This window comes from Aulostomus chinensis, chromosome 23, assembly GCF_037954235.1.
Source record: "Aulostomus chinensis isolate RoL2024-O1b breed Wild chromosome 23, RoL_Achi_v1.0, whole genome shotgun sequence".
NCBI classification, from domain to species: domain Eukaryota; kingdom Metazoa; phylum Chordata; class Actinopteri; order Syngnathiformes; family Aulostomidae; genus Aulostomus; species Aulostomus chinensis.
Window position 1 is genome coordinate 4339352 of NC_141342.1, and position 9469 is coordinate 4348820.

At 50.3% G+C, this 9469-nt stretch overlaps 1 protein-coding gene across 1 annotated transcript; it reads left to right on the plus strand.

The window, feature by feature from the left end:
• The first annotated feature begins 897 nt into the window (after positions 1-897).
• On the plus strand, positions 898-3393 carry LOC147239188 (urotensin-2 receptor). The gene is made up of 2 exons (XM_086195345.1): positions 898-953; positions 2123-3393. Exon 2 carries the CDS (start codon positions 2284-2286, stop codon positions 3364-3366), a length of 1083 nt encoding a protein of 360 aa, XP_086051471.1. The 5' UTR covers positions 898-953; positions 2123-2283; the 3' UTR covers positions 3367-3393.
• The last annotated feature ends 6076 nt before the right edge of the window (positions 3394-9469 follow it).

The following is a 9469-nucleotide window of genomic DNA, read 5'->3' on the forward strand; positions in this document are numbered from 1 at the left end:
TCTATAGTGGGTCTAGATGTTTGTATATGTATTATTTTTTTAATGATATTATGAGATTAGCGTATTCTAATGATCTAAACACCGTGTTCCACCATGTTCTACTGGTTTCTTCCAGTGTTCCCTCCAGACGCAACCCTCAGAGAGGCGCAGCAGTGGCTTGCCTCTTTGAATGGGACGCATGTGGCAAAATAGATGCTGCTGAGTTTTAGCATCTTAAATTAGCACAACTGAACACTGAGTATCACGAGCTGCCTGCGCACTGCATTTGGTCAGATAGAAACAAGACTACAGGTCACATGACCAGAAGATGAGTGACTCCAATTCCTGCTGGGGTTTGAGATTTCCAGCGCTAAAGATCTGACCAGTCAGGCTGAGCTCTGACAGCACATCTCCAGCTCCTCTCCTCCACTGGGCACATCCATGGTTTTTATTTGGTCAGATGATTGGTGCACTAAAAACTGAACCAGACTAAACACAAAACAAATCAAATGTTTGGCTTTTTTCCATTTCATTGTCCAGCAAATTTTACGTGAACTGTGGATTTGTGCATTAAGTTTGTTTCCATCTGCTGGTTAGGAGGAAATCAAGTCGGCTACATGAGGCCACAGGAAGATGGCGCTAAAGGCAACGTAACACATGTCTGTAAGAGTAGAAGAAGAGCTGAAGAGCCAATCAGCTGGCAGAGAGAAATCCGAGGTATTACAACACACCGTCCATATGTCTCCTGATATTCTTACATACGGGTGATTTTCAGTCTGTTTCTAAATGTTTGTAGAAAGTAGAAACAATGGAGAGGCCCCCTTGAGCGTGGCAGGCCAGCAGCGGTGGCGGCGATGTGTCATCGGTCTGTCCATCAGAGAAGAAGACAGTACACACTGAGCTTCTTGGGAGCGGCGGCGACTGTCAATGACACCAGAATAGCAAAATGAACATGGAGGAGATTGGTGTGTTTGGTGAGCGATGATTGTGGCCTAAAGCTCTGTTAGCCTGTGGTAATTACAGTGGTAATTACCACAGGCTAACAGAGTGGTAATTACAGTGGTACTTACCGGTAATTACTGTGGTAATTACTGTGGCGTGATTACTGAGCATCAGCTAGAACTGGACACGCTGCTGCTGCCCACAGATGAAGACACCGGCAGCAGAAACAGTTTCACTTCATTCTTTGTTGACGACGGAGGCTCAAACCACCTTTAACAAACAAACAAACAACAACCCCCCACCAACCTTGACTGACCCTCATCAAACAATGCCGACGGGCTGAGCTGAATCAGCTTAGGGCGGAAGAGCGTCCTGAGGTGAGAGTCCAGGTGGGGCACCATTACACTTTTAAACCTCTCACAGTTTGATGACGGTGACCATGACGACGACGATGATGATGATGGAGGCGGTTACCATAGCAGTCCAGGCCGTGTGATGTCAGCAGGCTGCAGCCTCCATGTGTGTCAGAGCCAATGAGTTGTTCCAGGAGCCACATGGACGTGAGTCGTTTGGATCGATCGGCAGGATCTCACCTGATCAGTGGCAGATTCCTGATCTTCTAATTCAGTCGATTCCTTCAGCTTGGATTCATGGCAGTCAGCATCAAACCTGCTCATTGGTCTCGCTTCCTTTCTCAGTCGTGCATTTGTCACCAGACTGTTGCAACTCTCTGATTTGGTCTCATTCATGGATTCAAACTTCTCCAGATCGCACTGTCCCCCCCCCCCCCCCCCCCCCACACACACACACACACACACACACGAGTGACTTGTTCAGGTATCAGACTGAGGTAGGGTGTCAGTTTGGCGTGAGTGACGTCAGAATGGAGCTGCGGTGACGGTTACACTGAGGTCGGATCATCTTGCCCCCCCCCCCCCCCCAGCGCGTGCTGCTCTTAGATGCGCCTCATCGCGCTTGATTCTTAGACGAGCACACACTTGTTTGTTTGTTTGTTTGTGTTTGTCTCACTGGACGGACGTGAAGCCTCATCACGCTGCTGTGTCAGCCCCCCCCCCCCCGGCGCGGCTCAGACCAAACTTTTCCTGACTTGAATCCTCCTCTTCCTCCTCCTCCCCACCGAGCAGATGTCGACATCTGCTCCCGTCCGTGCACTCAACATTGATACATTTTCATCTGTTAGATCCCCGCGTGCTTTACAGTGGTGACGTCAGGGGCAAGGAACGGCGGCGGCGTGGAGCGCAGCGGTGAGGCGGATCAGCAGACGCAACCTGCGCCCGGGCGCGTCTTTCCAAAGTTCTCCAGCGGTGTTCGGAGGGGAGACGGAGGGACTCGGAGCGAGTCATGAACAACAAGACTCTGACTCTAAACACGAGTCCGCCGCGGGTCGCCGGCGGCTCCGGGACAGACCATGAACTCGTTATCACGTCCACTTTCGGGACGCTTCTGTCCATCGTGTATGTGATCGGCGTGTCGGGGAACGTGTACACGCTGGTGGTGATGTGTCACTCCATCCGCTTCGCCACGTCCATGTACATCTCCATCATCAACCTGGCTCTGGCGGACCTGCTCTACCTCTCCACCATCCCCTTCGTCGTGTCCACCTACTTTCTCAAGGACTGGTACTTCGGGGACGTGGGCTGCCGGATCCTGCTCAGCCTGGACCTGCTCACCATGCACGCCAGCATCTTCACCCTCACCGTCATGTGCACCGAGCGCTACCTGGCCGTCACCAAGCCGCTGGACACGGTGCGGCGCTCCAAGAGTTACCGCAAAGCTCTGGCGTGGGGCGTGTGGCTGCTGTCTCTGGTCCTCACGGTGCCCATGATGGTCATGGTCGCCCAGACCACCAAGAAAACACCGGACGGGAGCGTGAAGAGGATGTGCGCGCCCACGTTGGCCCCCCTGGCTTATAAAGTGTACGTGACGGTCCTGTTCGGCACCAGCATCATGGCTCCGGGGCTCATCATCGGATACCTGTACGTCAAGTTAGCCCGCACCTACCTGGAGTCCCAGCGCAGCTCCGTCATCACCAAGGGGGGTAAACGGTCCCCCAAACAGAAAGTCCTCATCATGATCTTCACCATCGTGCTGGTGTTCTGGGCCTGTTTCCTGCCCTTCTGGATCTGGCAGCTGCTGCCCCTCTACCACACCAAGCCCCTGAGCCTGGCCTCGCAGACGCACACCTGCATCAACTACCTGGTGGCCAGCCTCACCTATTCCAACAGCTGCATCAACCCCTTCCTCTACACGCTGCTCACCAAGAACTACCGGGAGTACCTGAAGAACCGGCACAGGAGCTTCTACCGGTACACGTCCTCCTTCAAGCAGCGGCCGCCCAGCCTCTATTCGTGGGGGAAGTCCGCGTCCTCCAGCAACCAGTTCGACTTCAACTCGGAGACGCTGGTCATGGGGACGCTCAAGTGACCCCAGCTGAGGGACTTTTGGAACCGCACTAGGTAGGTAGAACCGTTCCAGCACGCGCCGGCCAACCTGTACCAGGTGTTTCTGCAGCTTTTCCTGTTAGAACACGTGGGAAGTAACGAAGTACAAATACTTCACACTGCACGTGAGCAGGGTTCTGTACAACATGCATTTTAAAACTGGCTCACTATTTGTCAAGTGAGCTCATCTTTGCATGGTAACAAACTCAGATGGATGAAGGAGAATCCCTCAGGTGTGTCATCCGTGTAGGACGCAGGACTGACCCCCCCCCCCCCCCAACCTGTTTAGTCAAACTGCGACTACTCCTGAACTTTGTTCTTGAGTTTGAGTTCAGTTACTGACAATAAAACTGAAGATAAAGTTTTTGTTCACTCAGTTGCTCCTGGTACCCCAGCTAACACACACACACACACACACACACACACACACACACACACACACACACACACACACACACTTTCAGCATCTTCTCACCTGAACACAAGACTCAGAGTTTAATGTGAGAGCAAAGATCATGTGACAGACGCTAACGTGAAGAGGAGAGCTGCAACCAGAGAGCGCGTGTGTGGTTTGTCTCCAGTCAGCAGCATGAAAACAAATTCAAAGGAGTTCTGAATCTGAGAAGCTTGAAGCGGTCGTGGTGGTGACCTCCTCCCCCTCCTCCCCCTCCTCCAATATCCTAAGCGGCTCTCGACTGACACGCTTGAATGAGGGTCGCTCTCACCAAAAACTTTCATTTCCAGAAAAAATCCTGAGTAGAAACCTGATTTGAGACATGTATTGATTCATGATCCGGGGTTGTTTCGGCGCCGTGTGGTGACCTCACTCATCACCCATAGAATAAACAACAGCAGTCGTCCTGGCGGGGCTGCAGGTGCTCGTAGGCCGGCCTGGTGCAGCGCCACAGGTCCCCTGGAGAACCACGACATCCATCCGCCTGTTGCAGCTTCTGGTGTCCAGACGAGTGCGATGGCGCCACCCCCCCCCCCCCCCGGTCTGTTCAGCGGGGGTGAAGAGTGCAGGTGTAGATGATGATGATGATGGCGGTGGTGGTGGAACAAGAATTTCAGGATGTGTGTGTATTTAGAGTCACCACTCAGTTTTCCTCTCGTGTTTTCGGGCCTCTGGCTTTTTAGCGCCCTCCCCTGGTTGTACACCGTGTGTCATGTGACAAACTGGATTTGCACCTGCCCCCCCCCCCCCAAAAAAAAGCCTGTTAGCGCTTCCTTCACCCACAATCCTCCTGATTTGAGCCTTTATCCAGAGCTCCAAGGTGTCCCCTGGCAGTAGAATAAACACCTGCGCCCGCGTAGCCAATCATGTCACTGGAATTTCACGCACCCACACATGGAAGCGTGGGCTCTCCTGGCGACGGCAGCAACACCTCCCGCTGAGCGCCGTGGCTTCCAAGTCGGCTTATCCGCTCGGCGTGCTAAACGCTGACCCACTTACCTGAATGATCTCAGAGCTGGAACTTTGTCATGTGTGTGTTTGTAAGGCTTCCGTGTGTTTTGTTCCTCATTACCAGATCACTTGAGGAGCAGGGCCTCCTGTTCAGGATGTTCCTTTTGGCAGCTCTCTGTGTGATGATGCATCAAAGTTCCTCATGTTTTTATGCAGCAGCTAATTAATTAACGAGGCTCGCTGTAATCTGACTTATCACAGTCTCATCAGCTCACCTAGCCATCTGCTGCAACGCTCCGTCCTCTCTGGATTCACAAACACAGGGAGAGTCGAGGGTCTCGCGCCGCGCACGCCCCTGGCCCGGCGGCCGTCACATCACGGGTCACGCGAGCTGATCCTCTCCAGCTCCGTGCCATGTATGAGCAGACTTCAACATTTATCATACAGACTCCTCTGTCACGTGTTGGTCCAGGGAGCAGAACAAATGCCAGATCAGATCAAAATGACTTGGTTTGGCGAGTAGGCAGGTCTGAGCTTCTGATGGTCTGATAACCATGGACACAAACGCCACAGCTCCTGCACACACACCTCTGGAGGTCCTGATGGGACCTTCATACTCTGAAACAGCAGCTTCCTTTAATCAGCAAGGGGGGGGGGGCAGTGCTGATGTGACGTTCTGCTCAACATCTGGATCCCCCTCTTGTCTCGAACCACCATCAGACTTACCTTGACAGGCAGCTCCTACAGCCAATCAGCATAAAACAACGTGTGATGTCATCACACGCCAGATCGAGTCAGAAGTTGAAAGCTTCTTTGCGTCGTCCTGCTCTTGATTCATTGCTGTTCTCCAGTCTGTCTGCAGTTCATGCACCGACAACTGGGTTCCTTCTCCTAACAGCACCGGTGCTGCTTGATGAGTAGAGACGCCATATTTTACCAGCAGCATCGGCAACCACGAGAACCAATCAGGAACCACCTTACTAAGAGAGTCCTCTGAGTGAGTCAGTCAACTTGAATTTGGCAACTTTGTGGTAAGGTTTTCTTTTCCTGAATGAACAAGATCATTAATTCAGAAAAACAGCCAGTTCTCTTCTTCCTCCGGTGAACACAGTTGCTTCGGTATAAATCGAAGCCCAGCGAGGTCAGGATGGAGGCTCTGTGACGAATGACTGCGGCTGGTCGTCTTGTATCCCGGAGATCAACTGGTGTTCTCCACGTGACGCCGGTTTCCACCATGTTGGATGTTACGTGGAAAATAGAAAGAGGCCATGAACGGTCACTGGTCACCTGACCAAACCTCGCAGAAGTTATCAGACCTCCAACCCGACCAACAGTGAGGTCACAGCTGTCTCTCCCAACTCTCAGGTGTGTTTCCATCCAATAATCGGGGGCGTGGCTCCAATAAGCAAGAGTCATTGGTCAGTTGACTAAAAAACTTCAAGCTGTGCACCGCCAGGCTGTTACCATGACAACTCCACCCTGCTGAGCCGCGTACGTGCAGTTTTATTTATTGATATTACCTGATTGATATCTAAAAGTATGACATTCCACAGCTAATGTCCCAGGTGGGATTTCACCCCTCGCGACGCTTGAACTTGTTCCGTGTGTGTGTGTGTGTGTGTGTGTGTGTGTGTGAGTCAAATGTCACAAACTCATGCATATATTCATCCCAGTCAATCCCTTGGTGCTTTGCAAACATTGTCACAGCCCAGATATGAAAAATCAGCCTCTTCTTCCATATTTTTGCCCTCCTCTCTCTAATTTGATTGACGGCTCCTTCCTGCGTTTCCTCTGTCGTGGATTTGATCTGTGGGGGCGTGTGCACAGCTCTGTGCAGACTAAAACTGGGAAGTCCACACCAATACATGTATCAGTGAAAGGCATTTTCATGCCTGACGTGTTCAGTTGTGAAGAATCAGACTCAGGCGTGAGACCAGTGGTCAGGTCAAGAGAACAGACCCAGACCCTGTAGAGGACTGGGCCTTGTGGCACAAGTGGGATCTGACCCAAGTCCCAAGTGAGGGCCCAAAGTTTGCGCTAAAGCTGAGCTAAAGTTCCAGGTGGCGATTTGAATGCGGCAGCGTTCCAAACTTTGGACGCTCGTGCAGTTAAACAGAAGTAGTAGAGGTGGTTACCGTCCGGAACAAGGAAACACTGACACTTCATCGACCAGACGAAGCCATGGGTGTGAAAATGCTGGTGGACTCGTGAGCACACCTGAGGGTTCAGACAGGTGAAGAGTTTTGCAGCTGCAGCTGATTTAAGCGAAGCTGCTTTTCCCACCGAGTCAGATAAACGAAAAGGTTGCTGAGCTGATTAATGTGGTCTGAAGGAGGTCATTCTTCTTTTTATCTAACCTTTGCTTTTTTCCCGCCATGTTAAATTTTGTATGATTTAACCTTTTTCAGACTGCGAACGATTATTTTAATGAGAGCATCTGAGAATTGCAGGGAAAACTTTTCTGGCTGCTTTTTTGAAGGAGACATTGAACATCGAGGTTAGGAGCCTCAGAGTGAATGTTCGAACTCACTCACAGATGGAGGCACAGCCAGAGTTTAAAAAAAAAAAAAGTTAAGGTACAAGAAAAGAACAGTTTTGTATTTCTTTGCACTTTTTTTTTTTAAAGACTTCTCTGAAAGTCACATTTGTGACATCAAAAGAGCAATATCGTTTTTTGGGTTTTTTTTTTTAAAGACGGTAGTGCAATAGGTCTGAGCGGACGTATGCTAACATTTCCTATCCGCAGCCATTCATTGTGCTAAGCTAACTAGCGTGGGTGTCAGCTCCCCACTGCAGCACAGGAGAGAAGGAGATGACGTGGCGTGACAGCACGCAGGCTAAGAGTGAGGGACACATGCGCGGGACGTTCATCTGCAGGCCGCGACCTTTGAACGATGACAAAGCTCAGTTATTCAGGTCGCAGCTGAGAACGACTGAGCCCACGCACAAATGCTTCCCGTGGTGTTTTGGTGAATTTTAGAGGGGTTGTTGAGGGTTTGCTTTACAACAACGTTCAGCTGATGAATGCAACGGGAACTTAAGCAGCTTCATCCTCTCTCAGCCGTCATTCTTCATGATCTTTACATAACATGTAAAATTCTGGTTGTATCTCTGCACGTTAAAACGCAGACAGGATACAGAAATTCTACCTGTCACCCACTTTAACAGTCCATTACACCTGTGAACTGCAGCTGCTCGCCAAATTAAAAGTCTCCTCACTCCTCTCCATGTTACACATTAGCTGTTAATGGCTCCGCTAACAGAGGAAACTTTCCTCCCTGAAGCCCACTGACCAAACCACTTAGCTTAGCATCAAATGAATGGTTCGGAGTACTTCCTGTTTCCCTCGTGAGAGCAACTGGCCTGTAACGTTGAAACAAAGACGAGGTGGACGTCAGAAGACCAAACCCTCCAAAGAAGGGACTCATGAGAGGAGACGGGACTTCTTCTCATGCTTCTAACCCCCGCCGTCAGCGAAAATACAACTTGAGGGCATTTTAGGGCCTTAAATCGAGAACATGTAAAAGACTGTAAGAATCCACTGAGGCGACAGACACGTCTGAGCGTTTCATAAAAATGGAGATTAGTGGAGTGAAGCCTGGTGTTTAATATTAACATTCCTAATCCATCTCATTCTACACCCCTAAATCATCATCATCATCATCATCATCATCATCTCTCTGCTTTCTTCAGATACTCTTGTTCTTCAAATTTATGACGCCTTTTTTTCTTGATGTTAACAAAATAGTAGTTTGGATCAAAACTAAACAAACACTTCCCTCTACATGCAGCTGCTGTGTCACCCGTGTCTTTGCTCCTGATGACTACGAGGTGAAGTGGTGGGGTGAAACTGCAGACTTTTTTGAGCCGATGCAAAAGCACTGCGGGGATTTTCCGTCACTTAAATTGTGCTTCGTCAGTTTTAAAGCGATACGTCACCCAAAATCTGAATCAGCAGGTCAGCGGTCGTTCACCGTCTCCGCGAGCGTTTCACTTGGTCTGTTTGGGTTTCAGTCGAAGTGTTTGTTGTGCTTCCCCTGCATGCATTGTCCCGCCGCGTGCTCAGGAACCCACAATGTGCTGGAGCTTGTAAACAGACATTATTGCTGCTGTGGTTAGCCGGTCTCCATTAGCTTCAGGCGAGATGTGTGGGTCTGCCCCTTAGCATGGATCTGCTACAATAACAAAACCTGCTAATCTGACTCTAAAAAGAATCCGTTTCCCCAAAAAGGTGGCGCGTTCCTAACATGTCTTCGACACGCCTCAATAATCGCACTCAGGCGATGTGACCTCGTTCAGGAACATGGCAACTTTGTGGGGAAACGTTTTTCGAGTCAGTAAGTAGATCGAGACCCCTGCTTGTTAGCTTAGCTGCAGTGAGCGCGAGCAGGCGAACGGCGCCTCATCAAACATCTTCATCCAAGTGTGAAGTTCCACGAGCTTCCGCTCGATTCTGTGACCCTTAGGACAGTCCGACTGCTTCATGATGCATCATCCAGTGGAGGGGGAGAGGCAAACCGTCCGCTCAGCGTTTTTTCTCCATTATTAGCAAGAAAGTACTCCAAATGTACCAGAGAACAGGACAGAAATGGTTTCAGGTTAAATTCGGGAAGTAAACTCAGATGTAATGTGGGTTCCTGAACTTGGACACATGATCCCAATTCATTTACTGCACTGATCG

Excerpts from the sequence above, each read along its gene's own strand:
- LOC147239188 (XM_086195345.1), top strand. The coding sequence starts at position 2,284 with ATGAACAACAAGACTCTGACTCTAAACACGAGTCCGCCGCGGGTCGCC.